Source organism: Pararge aegeria, chromosome 20 (genome assembly GCF_905163445.1).
Source record: "Pararge aegeria chromosome 20, ilParAegt1.1, whole genome shotgun sequence".
NCBI classification, from domain to species: Eukaryota; Metazoa; Arthropoda; class Insecta; order Lepidoptera; family Nymphalidae; genus Pararge; species Pararge aegeria.
Window position 1 is genome coordinate 15,245,553 of NC_053199.1, and position 24,840 is coordinate 15,270,392.

General features: G+C 37.0%; 1 protein-coding gene across 1 annotated transcript; it reads left to right on the top strand.

The window, feature by feature from the left end:
- The first annotated feature begins 158 nt into the window (after window positions 1-158).
- Window positions 159-23,694, top strand: LOC120632691 (myotubularin-related protein 10-B). Its single transcript, XM_039902660.1, has 12 exons — window positions 159-560; window positions 2,082-2,136; window positions 10,649-10,785; window positions 11,471-11,629; window positions 12,613-13,068; window positions 14,968-15,135; window positions 16,537-16,666; window positions 17,645-17,780; window positions 19,228-19,465; window positions 20,378-20,495; window positions 22,002-22,186; window positions 22,908-23,694. Exons 1-12 carry the CDS (start codon window positions 507-509, stop codon window positions 23,133-23,135), a joined length of 2,064 nt encoding a protein of 687 aa, XP_039758594.1. The 5' UTR covers window positions 159-506; the 3' UTR covers window positions 23,136-23,694.
- The last annotated feature ends 1,146 nt before the right edge of the window (window positions 23,695-24,840 follow it).

Genomic DNA, 24,840 nt, shown 5'->3' on the forward strand with positions numbered 1-24,840 from the left:
ATAAAACAGAAATTGAAACACGACGTATTTTGGCTCTCATTAACACGTAAAAAACAGTCGGTTCAGTATGATTGTTTTTTAGAACCATAGATAATAACCGAAACTGATAACAACTTATTTGCTAGCAACATTTTCGATATCTGTCGTTGCGTCGCGACATGAATAAATTTACAAGTTAAATTTCGCTAAATATTATCCTGTAACCGGAGAACTATCCGTAGAAATGGTACATCCTTATTTAACGACCTATAAATAGCATAATGCCAATTACGGCAATGGTTCAAAAATGGTAATCAGTATACAAGTTGGTAATCTAAGCGTATAAAGCTTTTTGAGGTGATGTTATCGAATCCATGTGAAATAAACGCTAATCATGTGAATAATTGCTAACATAACAACTCATCGCCGTCCGCTGCATTGAGTTTAAGTTTATATATAAAAAATTAGTGCAAATATACAGTGGTGAAATCTAAAGTGGCACAATAGTTCAAGCCATATTGATCAAAATGAATGAAAAGGTGGTGCCGAATTTCACGAGCTACATCAATGTACTGCCAATGGTAACTATATTATCTGTCACTGATAAATTTCTACATTAACTGATAAAGGTAAATTTTCTACGTGTACTATATTGGTTCTTAGTGAACATGAAAAATTTTTTGATAAATAAACCAAATTGCAACTATTAGTCAGCTACTCAATAGTAATTTTATAAACGCAAAAGTTTTTCTGTATGTTTATTCATTTGTTAACTATGTTCCGCTCAAACACTGCACCAATCTTACATTCCTCTAAGCAAAACACTAAATTTAAAATAATAGTAATAGAATGTTCCCGGAGGAATTTAAAATATAGCTGTAGGTTTTTTCACATATTTGACTTTAGTTCTTTTGAATTGCAGTTAGTGTAGCTGATATTTAGTATTTATTTATTAATTAGTACAGATAAATCCACTTACACTTCGGACAAATTCAATTATCAATTATATTATTATTCTATTATTACCTACACAAACAAAATGTTATTTAAAATTAGGGCATAAAAAATAGAAAAGAAAAAAAAGATAGAAATACTATTAAAAATGCTAGCAACAATTAAAAGAAAACTAAATAAAAAATGAATAAAAATAAAAATCACATAAATAAATTATATAAAATCAAAGTAGTAACAGTAGTAAAGTCAGTTACATTCTTTCAGGGAACTAAAGTATCTGGTGTAGTTATTTTTTTCAGTCATTTGCAAATATGTCAAAGTTAGGAGATTCTATCAAAAGTCTAGTAGTATAAAAACTTTCTATAAAAGACTATGTTTTTCAAAGTTTAAATTGCAATTCAAATTCAAAATTTCTTTATTCATGCACTCCTATCACAGGCAAATAATATGTTTACATAATTGTAAGGTGGATTTTGACGGCCAATTGGTGCAGTTTGCAGCAACCCTGCTTTCTGACTCCAGGGCCGTGGGTTCGATTCCCACAACTGGAAAATGTTTGTGTGATGAGCATGAATGTTTGTCAGTGTCTGGGTGTTTATATATATATTCTATGTATTTATGTATACTATTCATAAAAAAAAAAAATATTCATCAGTCGTCTTAGTACCCATAACACAAGCTACGCTTACTTTGGGGCTAGATGGCGATAATCTGTGTATTGTCGTAGTATAAAAAAAAAAAAAAAATGGTCATAAATTTGGTCGCTAAATTAAACCTTAAACTACGAGGGTTCCAAATGCGCCCTGGTTTTAGAAGAGCCACAACAAACTTAGCCAGGTAATCACATTTAGAATCACATAGCTGTGAGAGCATACCACTTCATCCCTCCTGAAAATCCCTCCATACCAGATTTAGTTTTCATAGTAAGGTTTATGGGTACAATATTTGTCAAAAGGAGACCCATTGAAAATAAACATTGTAAATTGAAGTTTTCACCGTTATAGGTTTACATTTTAATAATTCCTAAAATTTATTTTCTGCTAAATATTACCTTGGGAATTTCAAATTTATGTTCTGCAAAAAGTCCTCATCCTAATTATTAAAATAGTTTCACGAAATGTTTTTTCATTAAAAATATTTATTTGCAGAACAACGGTGACAAAAATGGATCCTTACCAGAGTTAAAACCAAAACTACTGAATGGTAAGTAAGTTAAGATTTTTCTCCTCAAAGCTGGTAATAATAAAATTCTCTATTGCACAGAAAATGTAACATACTATATTACCAACTTATAAACGAATTAGGCTATATTAGTTCACAAGGCACGGAATTCCTTCCAGAATGAGAAGAGTACAGGCTGTGGTACGCACTGGTCAATTGTGGATTGGTGGACTCTTCAAGGCAATCACTTAGTGCAAGAACAAAAGTTGCTTGTGATCTGTACACAATTTAACTATTATAAGTTACACACTAATATACTGATTTGTCTATAAAAAATTAAGGGTGATTCTGATCAAATAATTAAGCAAATATCATTATTACAATAACAGTATTGATAATTTCTAGGCCAATCTTGGAACTGTGTCTTCAACTTTTTCGTCAACTTATCTAGATCATTTATGTTGATCAGAGATTATAAATTGAACCTTAAGATAATGATAAGGTACTAACCTTAAAACCATATCAACTTTCTTTTGGCAGCCATGTAAAAGCTGAAGCCTTACACAGTAGATGTTTAATGTAACCTGATACATTTATAAAGTTAATCCAATTAGGTTTGGCTGATCAAATTTTTACATGTTGTTTAGTATTAAACAACAAATTGCTTATTATATGAGCATAAGGGATGCAAAAATTCCACTAAGAATAAGTCCAGTCAGGTTATTTAAGATGATGGGATTGAGGGTTTATGAAATCTATGCTTGCATGAATGACTATTTTATTTAATGTTTACTGTTTTGAACCATAAATAACAAAATTCCTGGTCGGGTTCAGCCAAAAATTGCTCTGTATTGGGTTTTCTGCCCAGAAATTCCGAGTAGAAGCCCAAAGTTATGAAATAGGTATGTACATCGCACTACCTCGGAGCGCACGTATATATAATATACGCCCGCCAAACCGCATTGGTACAGCATGGCAAGTCTAAGCTCCAAGTCTATCTGAGGGTTAGAATGTTGATTCCCGCACAGCTTCCCTTCATCCCTTCGTCTTCGCTTCGGCATAAACTATTGCTAACAGCTATTCATAGATACAAATAAGCACTGCCTATTAATAGTAATAATTATGAGAGATAATGTGATGTCCCGCTAAGGAAAAATACGTGCACGGTACGAGCCACAGCACCGACTGCGATGATGTAAATGTCAATAATAACTGAATTACGTATGCTATGCGTGAGCCTACTAACTGTACCGCCATTTATGCAACGAACAAAACTGTAGGCACCAATACTTAACGACCGGATCTGTAAAGATGAACGCACATTCATCATGAGCGTAATCAACGCACCAGCCGAAAGCGACAAATTATAGATTACTTTGTGTAGAGCAATTAATACATTTTTAAGTTTGTCTGGTTTCTCCCTGGTGCAGCGATGAGCGTGAGAGCTGTGGTTTTGAGGGCAAGGGCCCGCTTCTGATTCCCGGCCAGGGGAAATTTAGGAATATATAATTTCTGAATTTTCTCTGACGTGAGACTTGCCGCTAAGCGATTAAGCGTTCCGGTACAATGTCGCCTAGAATCCTATTATAGGGGATGAAAGAAAAGGGGTATTGGTTTTATAACGACTGCCATTACCCCTAACAGGTTACCCCAAAAAAATGCTTTTTTTTAAGTACCTAGATAAGATATCGGGAAACCACTGTTGGTGGTTTAATTACGAAGTGGGAATGCATCCTTACTATAAAAATCAAAGTATTGTAAAGCGCATCATTGCATCTAATTGACTATAAATAATTCAGCTGCGCGTACGGCGCTTGCGGTGCTGACAAATGTGCAATCAGCATAAACGGAAACGCGCATCAAAAAGTTTGCGATTCTATATCTTTTGAAATTAGGTCTAAATTAACATGCGTGCCGGTTCGGTGAGCGATGTTTTCGCACCTTACTTTATGGTGGTGCTAGAAAAACATAGCAGTACTTATGGGAGTTAGTTGATAGGTGCTAGTGTATGGCGATGGGGGTGCTTCAACGAGGTATTTTTTATTTTATTTAAATTGTTCAGCGTAAATATAATAATTCCATCAGTTTAATAATCTAGGGGAAATCACTCTAAATTAATATTATAAACACGACAGTGAGTCTGTATGTTGCCTATAAGGCTATCATCACCCGCAACTTGTAGCCTAATTACGAGATTTGCTCTCTCGCAATCGAGGAGTCGTTTTCGAGTACCAAACTCTGTATTGTCAAAGTGAAATAGACCTAATTTTACTCGTTTTAGTGTCAAACCACGTATTCGTGATTTTTGTTCTGTCAGAAGCTCGAGCTTAAGATTTATAGGCAAATTTGAGCATTAGAATAAAATTAAAAAAGATTAATATTACTCCGATCTTAAAGCACAGGTCTCGTCTCTCCTAGGCGAGACGGTTTTCAGAACATAGACCCACCACGCTGCTCCAATCGTCGAAAGCCCAGCAACCTGGGCTTTAAAGTCTATAACCACTAAGGGGAATAACCGAGACCGATGGTATAACTCGCTCTCCGAGGCACGCCGATTTCCTAACTCAGAGCTGGTAGTGAAAATTCTTTCCAAGAAAGTACACGATACCTTATATAATTTTTGGCCCGAATGGGAATTCGAATCCTGGAACTCGTAATCAGTAGTTTACACATGCTAACCACTAGACCAACGAGGCAGATAGTCACCTATGTTAGGCTCTATTATTGCACCGATTTTGATGGTATTTGGCACATATATAGCATACATCCTGTACGATTACTATCCCGGCTACATAAATGCTCGCGGGAATTATAAATTTATAGCGGGAATTACAGTACATTAAATTTTAATTCAATAAGTCTTTATTCAGGCCTATCACAGGCACTTATGACGTATTTAAATCTATTTACATAATTGTGAAGCGGTGCTAGAAAATATATTCGCCAACTTAGGCTAGGTGGGTTCCAAACGTGGTGGTCAACAAACTTAGCCGGGTAATTTTTTTTTTACCATCTCACAGTTAATGTTTGCTATGAAGTTAGTGCAATTCATACCCAAGCATTTTTATCGTTTCTTCGTGGCGCATAAGGAACCGAGACCACTGGCATCCAAACCTATCCCCATTTGACCCCCCCCGCCCCCACGCTGTTGGTCACATCCAGTTTTATTTTCTACGCCGTACTTGTTTAAGGATAGGGTTTTCCTTAGCAAGGGCCCAGAGACCTGAATTGGAAATGGTGTCAGGCCAAAAGATACCAGATGTTACGCAGGCACTCATTAATGAAGACTTACAGCTTATTGACAGTGTGCTTCCAATTTTCGCAACCATATAGTAGGGCACTGTTTTTTTATCCTTTCATCAACATCATTATATCAACCCATTACCGGGCCCGCATAGTGCTCGGGACTTCTACAATGAGAAGAGGTTTATTTCTTAGTCAGTCAGTGTGGATTTGAGAATATTATGGAGAAGTCTCAGGTATGCTGGTTTCCTGACGATGTGGAAGCAAGTGATAAAACGCACATAACTTAAAAAACTTAAAGGTGCGTGCTGGGATTCGAACTCGGCCCCCTGAAAGTGAGGTCGAAGTCCTACATACTGGGCTATCACCGCTTCGTTCGCTATTATCGTTTAAATAATCCCTAATAGGATTTCTCTATACTCTTACGTTTTATGTAAACTTTGAACTTATTGAGTGGCATCTCAAAGATTTCATTCGGAAATTGTTATAAAACAATCTATAGGTATATATATGAAACAGACAGTGTGTGGGTATGTTCCGTATAGGCTCCAAAACGGCTGGACCGATTTCAATGAAAGTTTCAGGGAATCTCTGGATTGACCTGGCGAGTAATCCTGTAAAGATTGGTGACGATCGGAGCACTCCTATTTTTGAACTGTCAAACTGTCAATGACAGCTTTATTTACTATGATGATATTCTATTGTTGGGTGTACATGGGTGTAGATAATGATCTTCACCCGCCCGAGAAGAGAATTTAATATATTATGAGACTTAAATTAAAAATTTTATGATGTAAGTTTATTGTTTAAATAAAATGAAGCAAAATCTAGCCCGACGAAGCGGGCTGGGTACGCTAGTGTAAAATACAACATACAAGGGATATCCCTTGACTGAATTTATTTAGCCCATCAAACTGCACACAGGCACACAGGTCACTACTTCCCGTTCTACGTTATATTACCTTAGTTTCCTCGTTCGATACCCACGGGAAGATGGTGAGTTGCTCTCACCCTGTTGCTCTTTAATCTTATGAGACAGTAGTCTCATAAGATTAAAGAGCAACAGGGTGTAAGGTACACACAGGTGTAGCCGCGGGTAGTGCTAGTTAATATAGTTGAATGCATACTAGTTTATCGTGGAATATAAAATTAACTATCGTACCCACTTGACATTGTTATTTATCGTAAAGTGTAAATCAATAAAATAAATACAATTGTATTTTGTTGTTATGCATGCGAAACGTAGTGGTGAGCGCTGTGATATTGTGAGTAGAGTGCCCGGGTTCGATACCCGAAGGATAATTGTGTAGATTACATTTTCAGAATTTTGTCCGGTCTGGTGGAAGGGCCACAGGCTTAGGCCGTGACAAGTTACCACCCTTTCGACAAAGACGTGCTGCAAAATGATTTAGCGTTCCGTTGCGATGTCGCGTTGAAGCCGTTCAAAAAATTGCCTCCGTCAGACGCGAGAAATCAACCTCTACTAGAGGTTAAACTACGTATGGGTATACATTGTTTGTCCAGATACGTATAGTTCATAAGGCCGAGGATCTGTTTGGTGTGGAGTATACGGATTGAAGTAATTATAAATTACACCATACAGATTCTGCTGCTGTTCGCGGAGTATAGTAAATTAAGCTTTATTTTCATAATAAAAGAAGCTTATTAATTTTTCCATACAAACGAAATCAAAATATTCTGAGTGTTTACTTATGACAACCCTACTGAAGATAAAAGGTTGACACGCGCACAGTACCTCGCATAGCAGTCACGTGATTTTAATTTTGCATTTGATGTCGGGGCCTGTAACTGACTTCTTTCAGTAAAAACTATGACGGTGGTTTACTCAGAAACTTTTAGCTTACGTTTTCACAGACTAGTCTCAGCGACAGTACACAATGTACCTCTAAACCCTGTGGAGTATTGTCCTGATTTTTCGCATAGAGTTAGTTGAAAAGACGGAGAGTTACGTAGGCTAATTTGTATCCCGGTTGTTCCCGGAAAACAAACGGTTCCCGCGGGATTTACAAAAACCGTAATTAACGCGGACGAAAAACGCGGGCCACAGTTAGTATTTACATTTATCCCACTTGACCTAGTGAGTTAGAATTTTGATAATTTATTATTATTCATACTCTCAAGTCGAAAACATTAGCAGTTAAATACTAAGAAATATGAAATAGAGACAGACTGAATCCTTAAGAGGTTTATTGATAGGGAAAACCGTCGTAAACAAAATTATCACGACCATCGAGGGTCAATTAACTCGCCAGCAATATAATCGTTTAGTATGTAGGTATGTATAATACAACCGATTATGACTATCAAGAAGAATATATATTGAGAAAGGAAACATTCAAACGCGAGAGGAAAGCAGAAAATACATATGAAGTTATACTTCTTTTGGAGCGTTAGGGAAAAATGATGCTAGTAAATTTTTACGATGCGCATCAAAAACTAACTTAGCACCCATAACACAAGCTACGCTAACTTTGGGCCTAGATGGCGATGTGTGTGTACGTGTATTGTCGTAGTATTTGTCGTAGTATTTGTCGTAGTATTTATCTTCTAACGATCTAACGCGTTAGAAATTATACTTCTCCTCCTAAGTACAAACACGTTTTTTATTTACTTAACTGTATACCCCGAGTATGATATGAGTAGTGGATGTTTCAAAGGAATTTCACCCCGGGAACCTGCTTAATAACTTCAGACTACGTATACCTTTTTTATCGTTATAAATGACGACCCAAGCCAGATAATGGTAAGAGAAAAATCGGAGGAGCTTACAAGGAACACTTCCCACAGAGCATCACGCTGTGTTCGTCAAGCTGAGGCGTAGGTGTTAAGCCTTATGTGCCTGTACTTGACCACCGGCCGTACATTGCTGTGTTCAGACCGTAACACAGCAATGTTGCTTGGCACAGAAATAAGTATGGCGCTAACGTACTCCCTCAGAGGGGCTCTATCAGAAAAAAGCTCTACTAATGTTGCATTCAAATTCAAAATTCAAAATACATTTCTTTCAAGTAGGCAAAGTATAAGCACTTTTGAAACATCAAATATGTCTGTTTGTAGTGACACTCTACCACCGGTTCGGAAAGCAGATACTACAAAAAAAGAGCCGGCAAGAAACACAGTAGTTGCTCTTTTCTAACATCAACATTTACTATGACTTTTATATCTTGCGGGAGATGAGAGCGACGCAGGCTGCTCCAATCTACCTTGTCATTAAAAATTCATCAAATGTTTAGTAAAATCACTGTATTAGATTTGTTTTTACCCATTTTTTTTATGTATGCATTGTTAGATCCAGAATTACCTGATTGCTTGCAATGTTGTAATTTAACAAATAAGAGGTACTTATATTGATCATATTATCCCATTACCGGCCCACTACAGCCCACGGGTTTCCTCCCGGAAAGACATGGGTTTAGGCCATAGTCTAGCACACTGGCCCGATTGCTAGATAGAAATATAAAATTATCAGATCTCAAAGACCAATTATCAACGAAATTCATCACCAATCTTGTCTCCCTTCTTTCTCAGTAAATCGTTATTCAATAATTCTGCATAAAATCTATCAATCGACAATGCTAACAGAAAATCCACCCCAGAGATTTTATATCCCTCACGGTCACTGCATTTTAAAGGTTATTACGCGAGCTGCAAAAACATTGGTATCTGGTTCAATGTCAATCACTAAGGTCAATGGAGAAACTCTTCAGGGATTCACTTTAAAGATTGGAACAACCTTCATTCATTTTATGTGTCGTTGTTAAATATTACTTTGACCCAGCGTCGTTTCACATTACCTAGAGTCATCGGATTAGTTAAACAGTGATCTATCCTCGACCAAAAGATTACTGCGACCGTAAAAATCTTAATAAGAAGAAACTAGAAATGTTGTGTACGCGTCACCTTGTCGCCGCTAAAGAGACTCAGGGTAGGTACTCGAATTTTAACAAAATATTTTGAACAGTTATCGACTTCATTTAAATTATTAAACTAACAAACAGCAAATTAAGTAACAGAAATGTATGAGCGTGTAGTACTTTTAGTAATATGGCTGCTGGGAGCCGTCGTTTGGTGACAAGCGTTTTCTATACTTAAAGTTGGCTAAACTAATTGATAGCGTCTCATTAAGATTACTATGACTGCGGCGGAAACTGGAAGATAGATGGACACACAAACACTTACATTACATTTCAAACCACAATGTTTCATTTAGAAATAGATAGCACCATCTTTGGACCTTTCATTATTAGTTTATCTCTGAGAATTGTTTGTTTTGTAAAACCGAATCAGCAATCTATATTTAGATTTCAAATGCAGTTTTTACACCTACATGTCTAAAGATAAAAATGACCCTTCTAAAGCTTTTGTTTGTGATTAACAATAACCTTAATATTCCCTAAACCATGGTTAAAACACTTCACTTCAATCATATTGCTTTATGAAACTCTTTTACCTATAAAATACCCAAACAAGTGATGCTAATAATTAGACATAGCACCAGTTATGGGTTCTTCAAGGTTCATTTATAGGTCCTTTCATATTATTGTTGTGTATTGCTTTTTTATCCCTTTTTTTTATTTATATATTTTTTATGTGAATCAAAAATAACATAAAACAAGCAGATGCCGGCCTCATAATATTTTTTTCGCAAGCACAGTACTGATAAAAACAGATGTATGAGTAACGTAATATGAAAGATAACGTGCAGTGCACCCAAATAACAACGTATATCGTTGTATGATATCTGCATTATGTCATACCTTTTACTTGACCGAAGGAAACTTGGAATTTTATGAATCATACATATTTTAACTGGCTCGTGTATTTAGGGCATTAACGTTGTATAGCTGGCAAAGAAAGACAAGAGACAGCTTTTTCTGACAGAGCTCGTCCAGCGAGGGACTATCGCCATGCTTATTTGTGCCGTAAATCAGCATCGCTCTGTTCCGGTCTGAACGACGTGGTTCCTCTAATAACAGGAACCTTGCCCTGCTTTATGTTGCCCTGACTATCAGCCATGAGCCATCTGCTTGGCGTGTCACCTATTAGGGTGCGCTCATAAAATACGTGAGATGTTTAACGGGGTCGGGTCAAATCGAGAGGGGGGGGGGGTCTTGGCAGATATCACACAATTTTTTTTCCTGATTGAAACAAAAAATTATCAGGGGGGAAGGGAGGGACGGGGAAAATAAAACACCTCACGTAATTTATGGAGGCCCCCTTACCATAAAAATAAGCGAAGCAGCTTCGCTTTTGGCAATTTTTTAATCGTATTACTTTGTCTTGTCATCAGGCGAGCAAGTGGTTGGCGTGGCGGAAAGCGTGGTCTTGTTAGCGCCGCTGAGCGAAAGAGAGCGCGGCCGCTTCGGGTCACTCTTCGTGACCAACTATAAGCTCACCTTCGTGCCTATCGACGCCTCCAGCAACGATGTAAGCTTAAAACGCAGCAGTAAAATCCCAATAAAACGGGCAAGCGCCAGTCGGACTCGCGCACGTAGTGTTTCATGTCATATCATCTGTAAAAACGGCCAAAAATCATGGCTGTTGTATTGAAATCCCCTTTATATTTTCCATTATATTCCGCTTTTTAGTATTTGTTGTTCTAGCGGCCAAAGACATATATCATCTATGAGAATTTCTACAAACAGTCTAACTATCACACTTCATGAGATAAAGCATGGTGACAGACGGACTGACAAACAGCGTCAGTCTTAGTTATCCGGTCCCGTAAAGCTGTCAACATTGGGTACAGAAACCTAAAAATCAGTCATGCTTACTCATTCGAATCTTTTGAAATATCAGGTCTGTCCGTTTTTAGTTTCTCTATTATTGCGTCGGAAGGCGGAGTCTGCTGATAGGAACCTGGCAGATAACTCAGCGGCGGCTCTTTTCCAAACAAAAAAATTTAATGTTCATTTTTCTGTAATTAGAGAAATTAAATTTAAGAGCCGGACAAGCAATTTTGTTATTGACGACAGGCAGAAGTCTGCCAGTTTCACTAATACTGTTTAAAGATGTAGGGCAGTTAGTCTTATACATTGACGGCTCCATATATTTTTCTTGTGAATAGTGTCTTAGTAAAAGTAGTTTAAAAAATATATTACCTTCCTTCCAGGAATATGGTCAAAGGAATCAGCTAGTTGGGGCATTCGATGTACCGTTAACAGGAGTAGGTGCACTGTGGCAAACTGATGGCGGTCTCACGAGGCGTAGGAGGCTGGTACCGCGGTCCGATGTGCCGGCCAAGTTGAAAGGGTTACAGGTGGTTTGCAAGGTGAGAAATAACAGCTCTCCTTTCATCTATAGCTAAGCCAGTTTAAGTTAGTGTAGTGGTAGTGTTCCTGTTAAGTTTAAGTTCGTGAAGAAAATATTTCCGTTTTTAGACTCTTTTTCCAAGCTATTATAAGGAATTCAGAACCACAAAAAAAAAATTCACACAGGCACGTTTCCCGCTAAAGTTAATATAAACAAACACTCACCGTTTCCTGGTAGTTAATTTAATAGTTTCCAATGAAAATTTTAAAATTTCTTGCACACATAATTGAATGGAATGAAATAATTAATATTTATTTAATAATTTTTTGCGTTTTTGGGTTAGCATAAAGATTTTATTCCTAAAATTGTAGGTTTATTTATGCAAAATGAGAGGTGTTCAACAAACGACTCTGAATAAAATTCACGCCGGATTCCGTTATCAAAAATATCTTTATCAAATATTGTTACATACATAGAATGGGCTTGTATGATCTTTGTCTGTCCTGAAGGATAACTCATAAAACAACGGACACTACAAAAATCTCTGAGACTTCGAAAATCTAATAATTTTTGTGTAAACCACTGCCATAGCTTTTTTACTGAAAGAAATCAGATACAGCCCTAACATCACATGCAAAATTAAAATCATGTAACTCCTTTCCTGTCATTTTATTAGGTACTCCTTGCATAGCGTAGGTACTATGCGCGTGTCAGTCTTTTATCTTCTATAGGGTTGTCATAAGTAAACACTTAAAATATTTGGAATTCGTTTGTATGGAAAAATAGATAAGCTTCTATTGATTTAACATTTTAACAGGTTTGGTTGGTTGTCCTTATGAAATATACTTATGCTTCCTTCAATATTATTTCGTAATTCTGTTACACGTTGTATATACGTGTACGCTCACGACTTGTTACAGTTTTAAGTTTAATGTTTTCTCTACTAAGCGATTTTTTGTAATTCTATTGGGAAATAAAGATCGTGTGACAATTCTATTCCAGAACATGAAAGTGCTCTCATTCAATTTCACGAACTCTCCCATCGGGAACGGCAGGCAGGTCGCGATAGCGCTACTTCACCACGCGTTCCCGAAAAGACACGACCTTCTCTTCGCGTTCGAGTACCGAGAGCCGTACTACCCCACTCTCCCCTCAGACCTGAACATGTTCCAACGACCGGGCGACTGGAAGAGGGAGCTCGAGCGGTGCGAATGCCCCCATTGGAGGATAACGTGTATAAACGGGACGTCCGATGCGTTCATGCTGACTGCTGGGGAGACCCTGATAGTGCCCAGCTCGGTGCTGGACTACAACTTGATAGAGAGTGCCAGGCACTTCCGCTCGGGGAGGGTGCCGGTGTGGGTGTGGGGGAGGGCGGAGGGCGCCGCGCTCTTGAGGAGCGGCGAGCTGTTGCCGACGGAGCAGTCCGCCACTGCCGAGAGCGTGCTCTTGGAACAGGTGAGAGCGTGACAAAGTTTATACATTCCGGTATTTCTTATGTTATTTAGATACATTTAATTATCTTACATAAGCATTTTTGTACATATCTTTAATATGTACTATGTTTTATGTTAATTTAGTTTAAAATCCTAATATTTCACTAATGTTTTTTGTACCACCTACAACATTTCATATAGCATTTTCTTGTATGCCTTTGGTTGCCTGGAAGAGATCGCTATTTAGCGATAAGGCCGCCGAATTTTACGTTCTACCTTAATGTGCTGTTGTATTTGTATGTCTGTAAATTTTCTCTGTGGTGTACAATAAAAGTGTATTCATTCGTTCATTCATTCATAAGCAAACATATACGCGAGTCCGGTGGCGTGCACTAGGTTTCTTACCAGGTTATGAATACAGCCGGGAAATTACATAACACGGCAAATCAAATCCTCCTCTTCAGAGTTATATATTAATTTTTGGGTAGGCAGTGCTTTTGTGCATATATGAAGTGCACGCCACTGCGCGAGTACAAGTACGTACGCGACGCAAACTCACACACTCAATCATCGAGTCAACAATTTAAGGACAGCACTGTCGCCTGTAATACAAGTTTTTACCTAATTCAGTTGATTTTAAATTCCACCATTAAATACATTTATTACATACTCACCAATATAAAATGTGAAGTAAGCATTAGAAAAAAAACGTCCCTTGATAAACAATGAATTTTAAGCTTAATTTGTTATATTCTGTGAAAAGCAGAAGATTCCGTGCGGTGTTGTTTAAAACTAGTCAACAAACATGCTCTACAACAAACATGTCTTGCGCAATGTACTCTCAATAGAAACGGCTTAGCTCTCAAACATTTTATATAATTTTTTTTTTAAATAAATAAATATACTACGACAATACAACCATCGCCATCTAGTCCCAAAGTAAGCGTAGCTTGTGTTATGGGTACTAAGATAACTGATGAATAATTTTATGAATAATATACATAAATACTTATAATATATAGATAATGTGTTCATCACACAAATATTGTCCAGTTGTGGGAATCGAACCCACGGCCTTCAACTCAGAAAGCAGGGTCGCTGCCCACTGCTGGCGCAGTTGTCAATTTAAAGAATAACTTTATTACATTTTTTATATGAGCAGCCTGCCTAATGTGCCTATTAAATGTCATAATTACATTTTAATCGTTATTAATTAATGTTGCAATTCATTCATCTGACCAATTATTATTATTTTTTTTGACCTCAATTAATTTGACGTATGATACACAACGACGAAATACAACGAGTTATCTAAAAAGGTACCTGGCATCGATATCTTCCACAGCTTATAGGAAAAAAAACTACCGAACACTTATCGGTGAGTTGAATTTTTTGTCAATGCTATTTGCACTTGTAATTGACGTGCAAATAAAGTGCAAGTTTTTATGTGTGTGCTATATTTAAAAACGTGTAATATGCATGTTGTTAGTGCTCTTGATAAATAAATAAATAAACATTGCATGCCGAATTACTGGCAATACACTGTACCCTAAACCGATATTATTATCGTTTGAAAGAACTGTTTGATCTAGTTTCCCCCTCGCCTTTTTACCATCGTACCGCGAGGCACCGTAAGGATCTGTCGATATACCGCGGACGCGTACGAAGCACTTCGCATTTTCGTTTCTGATCCGCACCGCTAGGATCTGGAATGCCCTTCCAGCTTCCATTTTCCCCAGTTCCTACAATATGAGTACCTTAACATCAAGAGTGAATAGGCATCTTCTAGACAAGCGCGCTCCACCTTAGGCTGCATCATCGCTTACCAACAGGTGTGATTGCAGTCAAGCGCTCGTCTATAAACATTACAATATATATATATCGACTCCTTGAAGTTGACCCGCACGTCTGCTTTCCCCAGGTCCGGCGCTCCCACCCCAAGTTAAAACCTCCGCACGTGCTGTACCTGTGCGGCAACAGCTTTTCCAGTATCAGCAATGCGGGCACGCTGCCCTCTCTCAGCACGTTGAACTCCGCGTACAAGAAACTCGCGGACCTCTGTACCCCCACCACCCTGTCCGGCTTCTGGGTAAGATAATTTTTACTAATATTTGAAACGTGAAAGCTTGTCAGGATGTATGGATGTTTGTTACTCTTTCTGGGAAATAATACTGCACTGATTTGACTGGAATTTAGAGTTCCCGAATATTGACACTATTTCAGGCCTTGAGATGACATAGAATGCTTTTTTGAGTTTAGAGCTTAAATAAAAATAAAACAAAAACAACGAGCAACCACCTCGAATCACCTTGTAAAGATGTGAAATAAAAATAAGGAAATTCATTTTTTCATACAAACGAATTCAAAATATCCGTAGTGTTTACTTATGACAATCCTATTGAAGATATAAGACCGGCACGCGCATAGTACCTACACTACGCGACGAGTGTTTAAAAAAGTGACAGGAGTCACACGTTATGTTAGTCCTGTATCTAATTTCTTTCAGTAAAAAAGATTGCTGATTGAATTTGAGTACACCACTACTCAAATTCTAATTGTTTTTTTTATTTTGGCAAATACAGTCATTACATGGAAATAACTTACTACATATATAATAACAATGTTATAACATAGACTAAACATTGCCGAAAAAGTACAGTTAATTTACAATATTAGAAAATTATAAAAGCACTGAGCAGAGCAGTAAGGCAATAAGTGGTGGGAAAGAAAAGAAAAGGTACATAATTATTTAAAAACAGCAAGAAAAAAAAGATACAGTTGAATATAAAGATAATGTATAAAGCAGTGGCGTGCATTGGATTCCTTACCAGGGTGTGCATACTGCAGGAAAATTGAACATAACGGCTAAAACTCTCCTCCTATACAGGTTATATATCAATTTTAGGGTATGCAGTGCTTTCGTGCATGTACAAGGTAAATCAAAAGTATTTTTTAAAAGATGCAATGTTAATTTTCTTTTGTTGTTTTGAGCTAGAAAGCAGATCCACGTCAAGAAATTCATCATTATATAGTCTCACAGCACGAGAAACGGTTTAACTGATAAGTCTCAGAGACAGTGCATAATGCCTGTGAAGTATTATTTCGGGTTTCAATAACAAGTTGTATAACTCTTATAGGATAATGACTTTTATGTAGAGCTACATGCATACCAAGCAACTATATACTTGTTGACGGCCGATTGGCGCAGTGGGCAGCGACCCTGCTTTCTGAGTCCAAGGCCGTGGGTTCGATTCCCACAACTGGAAAATTTTTGTGTGATGAACATGATTGTTTTTCAGTGTCTGGGTATTTATCTGTATATTATAAGTATTTATATGTATTATATTCATAAAGATATTCAACAGCTATCTTAGTACCCATAACACAAGCTACGCTTACTTTGGGGCTAGATGGTGATGTGTGTATTGTCGTAGTATATTTATTTTATTTTATTTATACTTCCATTTCAAGGATTTCTTACTGTTCGCAGATACAAGACTCCCAGTACTACTCGATCCTTGAGTCGTCCCGCTGGCTGCGCTACGTGGCCAACTGCCTCGCCTTCGCGGACGACGCGGCCTCGCACCTCGCCAACAACCAGACGGTCGTGGTTCAAGAAGGTACCATCATCAGATCACATCAGAGCTCAGCAGAAATAAGCTTCTTTATTTCTGCTGAGCAGTATTGTTGCAATGCTGTGCTCCGGTCTGAAGGGTGGTTGGTGTAATTTCAGGGAGATGTGGCTTGATACCTACGCCTTAGTGCATGTTCTGACATGACTGCAGATCACAAGGTCCTTTTTTTTTTTTGTCGTGGTGGAAAAGCTTTATGGCTACCTCTGTCCTTTTGGGCAGGACAGAGGTTATGTGGAACTCGTTTACCCGAACTAAAAACCACCACGGCATGTCCCTCTCGTTGGCTTAATTGGACGTCCGGGGAACCCGTTGTACACTTCCCAGAAGATCACAAGGTCCTGGGAGACTATGAGAGTGCACCTGTGTTTCTGCCCACACATGAGCACAAAGTATAAGTAGCGGCACGAAAGTCTAGCGGTGACCGTTATTGCGCAGAAGTCGAAAATAAGGTATCGTGGGGGAGTAAGAGGGTCGCGGGGAGGGTGTGCGTATTGTTCGCACGCGCTTATTGGCTCTCCAGTCGTATTCCGTCTCCCGTACCGATACGACACCCCGCGCACTTCCAGTGTACAGTCGCGTTCTGAATTGTATTGTTATTATTGTTAATTTTTGTTGTTGTTTTCATTTATGTTATTATTTTTCTACGTAGCAGATTATAAAAAAAAAAAATGAAATAAATATAATACGACAGTATACACATCGCCATCTAGTCAAAAAATAAGCGTAGCTTGTTTTATGTGTACTAAGTTGACTGATGAATATTTTTTAATGAATAATATACATAAATACTAATAATATGTATACATATAAACACCCAGACACTGAAAAGTAGTCATGTTCATTACACAAACATTTTCCAGTTGTGGGAATCGAACCCACGGCCCTGGACTCAGAAAGTCGGGTAGTAGATGGCGCATTTGCGATACCATACTAATTGTAGTTAAAATGTTTGTTTGTTGGCAGGCGATGGAGTGGACTACAGCGCGGTGGTGTCGTGCCTCACTCAGCTGCTACTTGACGTGCACTTCCGGACCATAGCGGGCTTCCAGTCTCTGATACAGAAGGAGTGGATAGCACTCGGACACCCATTCTGTGACAGGTGACAAATACATCTTTTAATACTAATGTAATACAGGTTCTTACCTAAATCAGGGATAATAGATTTTAAATTGTACCATTATAAAATAAAATAAAAAATAAAATAAAATAAAACATTTATTGCATACTCACCAATATAAGATGTGAAGTACGCATTTGGTTGCATAATTATTATAATTACTTCACTTTACTAGAATAGAATAGAATTTTATTGTTCACTGTTTACACATAGAAAGGCAGTTGCCAAGGCCTAGAAAAGTATTCAAATCAGTATACCCACAGCCGGGCGTACAATTATATTATTAAATTAGTATAAAATAAAAAAAATAAAAAAATCTAAGTATAATCACAATGTAAAATCAATGTCAAAATAAATATAAGTATAAGATTATTAATAATTAAACGAAAATGAAACAATCAAATAAAAAAAGAATCATTAGAAGAAAATAAATTAAAACTAAACAGATTCTTATTTTATTTTTATTCCTTTTAAATCTCTCTCTACTTGTACATCTACCTATGATAAATAAATATAAATAAATAAAATAAATATTTTGGTAGTACTAAGTATAAAATAAGGTAAAATGTAATTTATAAGATTGTTAATAAAGGCTTCCATTATAACTTTTATGAAACGTGCGAAAATCATAGAATCAAAAATATACAGAACCCTTATTCAGCCATTATTGCATGAAGTGAATTGTGAATTGTGTGTTAAAACGCTCCACGCACGTCTAGAGCTCACATACTTTTTCTCATTTTCACATTTTACGTTTAGAATGGTAAAAAAATTACTACCAACATGGAATGTAATGAATAACCGCCTGTTCGGGAAACACTACTAAATTGGAGTGGTTTTTGATGCTTCAATATCAGTCGTGTATATGGTTATTGTATGTTCTTAATGATGTAAGTAAAATGTTGATGATTTCTATTTCTGGTTGCATTCATTTCGTTGGATATATCTATAAAAAGAATAACCTAAATTTAAAAAACATATAAAAATTTTTGGAACCGACAGGATTTGAACCCGAATTTATAAAAATTTATAATTCCTTGAAGTGTAGGTAAAAACACTAATAAAAATTATAAAAATAGTCTGTAAACTTTACATTTAATTTTAATATTATATTTAATTATTTTTTTCAATTGTTTTTTGTTACTTATATAACTTTTGCTTGGTTTATTATAAATTAAAATATTAAAATTTGGTCAGTGGATGGCTACGCATTTCCGTGGTGTCACAAGGTGCCAACTGAAAATCAGCGCTGTATGCTCCCACTGGCGCATGCAGCACAATGCTGAGCTGGCACCTTTTTTCTAGGTTGTTCCACACATAAACCACGTGGTGTCGTTAATATTGTAATGTGTGGCGCAATGTAAAAAATATATTTTTTCATTCTTTATTCTGAGCAACTGTATTGAACACAAATTTCCGTCACTCATAGGTTCGGTCTACCCAGACCGGGCAACACGAAAGAGGAGTCAGAACGGGAACCGACAGCTCAGATAGCGCCCGTGTTCCTCCTGTTCCTGGACTGCACCTGGCAACTCCAGCGACAGTTCCCGGCCGCCTTCCAGTTCACGGAGACCTACCTCACGACGCTGTGGGACTGCGCACACAACCACCTGTTTGATACCTTCCTCTTCAACTGCCCCCGGGATAGAGAGCTAGCCGTATCTAAGGTGAGATAGTCAAAGACAGAACTTTCTTTCTTCAGACTTAACAGTAGGGGTTCAAAACCTGTTTCAAAATTCAAAATTCATTTATTTCAAGTAGGCCTAATACAAGCACTTTTGAAACGTCAAGTCTGTCCGTGTGTAGTGACTCTACCACGACGACGGTTTATTTACTTTACCGGTAAGGGATTGAGACCAAGACTAATGAAAGCGATTTAATTCTTTAAAAAGGTCTAGTTAATATTTGTTAGCGCTATCAAGAAAGGAAATATTCTACGTCCGTCTTTTATTGTAATTATATATATATCTATTACGATAACGCACACATCGCTATCTATCCCCAAAGTAAGCGTAGCTTGTGTTATGAGTACTAAGATGACTGATGAATATTTTTATAAGTAAAATACATAAATACTTAGAATATACATGTAAACACTGAAAAATATGTATGCTCATCACACAAACGGCCTTGGACTCAGAAAGCAGGGTCGCTGCAAACTGCGCCAATCGGCCGTCAATAATTGTAATTAAACCAATCCAATATCTTAATAAAATTAGATGATCAGCTAATAATGAATAAATTTAATCGCTGATAGTTTTGATGAGCGGTTGACCGGGTTGATTGACCGCTTGTGTACAATCTCACAATTAAGAGCCCTCCCCGCTTCTAGATACCTTTGAAAGGATCATAAATATCGAAGAAATTAATTACAGTCAAAGAGAAAATCAAATCAAAATTCCATAAAACGCCAACAGGCAGATTCTCCGCATGATTCACATTAAAAAAGTCGATAACTATACAGGCCTGACCTGGGAGTCGGATCCACTCCCTCATGACACGTAGTCGAACATGCTAGCAAACCTGAACAGAACTGCTAATAAAGGGAGTCGACTAATCTCTGTCATCTCGTTTTGCAGAACTTCGTCCAAAGGCCGCTGTGGGACTGGGGCGAGCAGTTCTCGGAGCAAGACATTGCTCTGTTCTACAACCCGCTGTTCGCGCGCCGGCCGCCCGCCACTCCCGTGCAGAGGCTATGTGAGTTATTTTTATACATCTAATATTTAAATTACGAAACTGTGTTTGTTTGTTTGTCCTTTCTTTACGCCCTAACAAAGCCACCAATAAAGTTGATTTTTGGGAAACGGGTAGTATTACGTATTTTACTTAACTTTGCTATACTTGTGTTTTGTTTATGGTGTTCCGATGAAATAAAGTGCGTACCTGACTGCAAGATGGTGAAACATTTAAGTTCAAATAAAGAATGTAAATTTTTAGAATATGAGGTATTAAATAGTAAATTATGAATCAAGTGTGGTATTGTATTTTCGCCGATAGTGTAATTATCAATGCAGGCGCGTTTCATACGTCGTTTTTCATGACACATGCGAAGAAAAAAACAGGCCGAATTTTTAAAGTTCCTAAAAAATTCATGTTATCAGAAAACAACTGACCATTTCTTAAATATAGTTTAACGGGTACATACCACGATAATATTTTAGGATTTGTCGTCTCAGGCTGTATAGATTGTGTAGGCAAAAGGCAGGCATGCACTCGCGATTCGTCTCTCGATTATTATTTCCGACGGAGTCAAATCTAATATCGATCTGCTTCTCTATTACCCGGTTAAATTACAAATCAAATGGTCCATCTTCATACAATATATCTTGGAGTGAAATAAAATGAAGTTGGAAAAGAGCAATCTGCTGAATTTCTCAGTGGTCTACCTTCCGAACTGACTTGACGTTTCAAAAGTGCTTATAAACTAGGCCTACTTGAAATAAACGAATTTTGAATTTCAGTGAGATACAAACTTAATTTATCGGAACACCTTATATAAAACATTAGTGCAGTAATGTTAAATAAAACACGCGTTGGATTATAGGCCTTAAAACTATGTAATAAGGCGCTGGCTGAAAACCAGTCCCACGCTTTTTAGTTTGCAGCTATAATAAACCAGCACCTCTGTCACACATTTTTATTTTAAATAAATTTATGATACAAATTTAACATTTTACACAAATGTGTTGAAGTAAAAAAGTTTTATTTATTAACACTACACCACTACACAGTTAGGAAAATAAAGGATGAATAGAGAGAAACACAAAAACTGGAGTAGAAAACAAAAGGCGGCCTTATCCCTGCTGCTAAAGCGATCCCTGCAAGGCAACCTTAGGATTAGGACAACAAGAGCGAGAACAAATTTTTAATTTTTTTTTTATTTTTTCCTATGAGAAAGTTTGAAAAAAAAAGTTACGGGTGAAATCTGCACTATAATAGTTACCCGTTAAAAATGTATAGTAATAATTAATAATGTCTTTGCACTCGGAATTGTTTTTAATGTTCAAAATTGAAACCGACTTGAAAATCATTGACTCCTTTCCAGCAACTGAACTATAACGAACACTGTCAAATGTCATCTGTCAGATGTCATATCTCAAATGTCACTTATGACGTATGACGTCTCAAATGTCCGTATGACGCCATCTAGCGGGTTTTGCCTTAATTTAAATGTTAAACCAGAAAATATAGGCACTTAATTAGTGGGCGTAGTGTCCGCAGGGCACGCGCCGGCGGGCAGCGAGCGAGCCGGGCGCCTGCAGCCGTGCACGTCGGTGGCGGGCGCCGAGCTGTGGTCGCAGTGCTACGAGCGCTGGCTGGCGCCGCTCGATGCGCCGCGCGCCGGCCCCGTGCAGTACTACCTGCACCACTGCGCCGTCAGCGACCAGGTCGGGCTGCGGCTACACTGTCAAGACTGATATTAGGCTATTTTGTTTATTTATCTATTAGCTGTTCAAGGGAAACAAACAGTACTATTACACATATAAACCAATGAAGTTTCCACAACTTAGTTCTACATATACGATAACATTAACCACAATTGCTCAGGAATAAGTACCTACCAAGCGAAAATTATACAAAAAAAGTTAATTAAAACAAAAAAGAGAAACAAAAACTTTAAAGCTTATTATACTTATTTTGCCATAAAAAAAATCCTTAAAGTGCCAATTTTGACATGAAAAATGTCCGTCTCACAATATTTGCTGTTGAAAGCATTGAACGCATAAGAAGTTGTTTGGCGAATACCTTGTGTTCCATCTAGCCCACGCAAAGGGAGGTTTCCGCCTTGCATGTAACCTACCTACATGCAAAATCGATATTACTTAGAAGAAGTTGAACTACTATAAACTTTTTATTTAGATTCCCACAACTGGAAAATGTTTGTGTTATGAACATGAATGTTTTTCAGTGTCTGGGTGTTTATATGTACTTATATTATGAGTATTTATGTATGTTATTCATAAAAATATTTATCAGTCAACATAGTACCCATAACACAAGCTACGCTTACTTTGGGGCTAGATGGCGATGTGTGTATTGTCGTAGTATATAAAAAGAAAAAAATAGAAAACTTAATTGCGACATAGTGACAGTTCATTTCTTCCACAGATACAAAAACTAAACGATAAGCTGTCAACCATGTCCATACTCAACCGTCATTCAAACGGCGACACGGAGTTAAGAGAACTCCCTCCCACTCCGGTAGTAACCCGCTTTTACCCCTTCAGCGTCAAGAGTAACGAGACGGTAACAAGAAGTCTAGACTCTATGCAGGTGAGTCTGATAGACGCAAGTCAGTTATTGGACTCGCAGTCACTGCTGAACGCACCGGATTAATATTAATGTCATAATTAAATATAATTTTTCTGTTTTGGCTTCAAAATAATGAAAGTTAAACCGCTCATGGCGCGATGAAATGTAGATTATTATTTTAATTATTGTTTCAATTGCTGGAAATTAAAATGTAATTTTACACGTTTAACCGCAATAGTAACTAAGTAATGCATTTTGCATTTACTCTTATGATGTGCGTAAAGAAAAAAAAATATAATTACCTCTCCAAGTATTGAAATTTCTATTCAAAGATTCATTGTGATTCAAAATAAAATGATGTAACCTACACATATATGTGTAGGGTATATATATTATTGGGAAAATAAATATATATTTTGCATACGTGTAAAACTCTTAGTCAAATGATTACGAAATAGTATTCGGTATTACTAGGTTCACCGAATTTTCATTCAAAGCCCCAAAGTTGGTGACAAGTTATACCTAGTACTATAAGTAGGCTATAACAGTCCATTGATGGACACGAGGCCTCACCAAACGGGTGGGTATGCACACAATAACCACGCTTTATATATATATATATATATATTTATTCCCAATCGTATATATATTATTGGGAAAAAAACTACCTACCTAATAAGGTATATATGCATTATACATTTATATAGTAGTAGTTCATATACCTCATGTATTATGGGTTTTTGATGACTTTGCTTATGAGTAAATTAATACGATGTCAGTAAATACTTAAGTTTATATAGTTAAGTGGAGTCAAAAATTTAAACAGTAAGCGGGTCGTCTTGAAGCAGTCTATATTGTATTATAGGACTGAATTGTAGTGCTTATGAAACAAATTTATTATCAAATGACATTCAGTGCCGATGTATTGAATTAATTTTGCTACAATCACTGACCTGAGGAAAAAATAGACGGAACGAAAATGTTTACAAAGTTGTCAGTATCCCTAGCACGAATTTGCGTTACGTGCATGCATACAATAAATCTGCTTTATTTTTACTATCCTACGCTGAGGGTCCTTTGATCATTTCCTTCGGTCTCTGACTACGTCATAATGCAAATAAACCCTATAAATAAGTGGACGGATTTCTTTTTTAATGAGATTGTCTATTTGCACCAATATTCAACCAGAAATAAATGGATAATGGTTGGTCTTATTGTACATATTTTTGGAATAATAGAATGGGCGGGACTTGAACCTGCATTTTTTTTGGGTTATCGTGGTCAGAGTGCTTTTCCAAATCAGTCAATTTTGATGCTTAAATTATCCTTTTTTATCAGACAGAAGGCTGGCCAGTCTCTAAATAAATAATCATCAGTCAGTCTTATTATACATATACAATATTGTATATTGATTTCAGTGAACAAGTAGTATTAACGATTGGAGCTTTGTATGCACTGATTTTGAGCAAATGCTTCTGGTTTAAACTATTTACAATAAAAATAAATTAAATGTTACCGTCAAAAACGTTTATTTTGCATCACATTAATGCATAATTATATCGCTGGATGTTGTTGCTCTAGACTCTAGATTTGTATTCTTCTATTTCTCTAGGTATGCCTTAGAGTCTAGAGCATTATTTTATGTCAATTTTCTTGAACTAATAATGTTTCTACCAGGTAGGGTTCAAATTTGACCAGTCTTCTTTCCTCTTAGTGTAGTGGAGTAAACTTCAATAAAATAATTGAATAAACAAAAGTTAAAACAAGAATAGTAAAACGACTTAAGCCA

Bases quoted from the DNA above. Each gene is read 5' to 3' on its own strand.
- LOC120632691 (XM_039902660.1), top strand. From the start codon at position 507: ATGAATGAAAAGGTGGTGCCGAATTTCACGAGCTACATCAATGTACTG. The intron at 11,630-12,612 runs GTGAGAAATAAC...ATTCTATTCCAG, and splicing joins GGTTACAGGTGGTTTGCAAG to AACATGAAAGTGCTCTCATT. The intron at 20,496-22,001 runs GTGAGTTATTTT...GCACTTAATTAG, and splicing joins CACTCCCGTGCAGAGGCTAT to TGGGCGTAGTGTCCGCAGGG.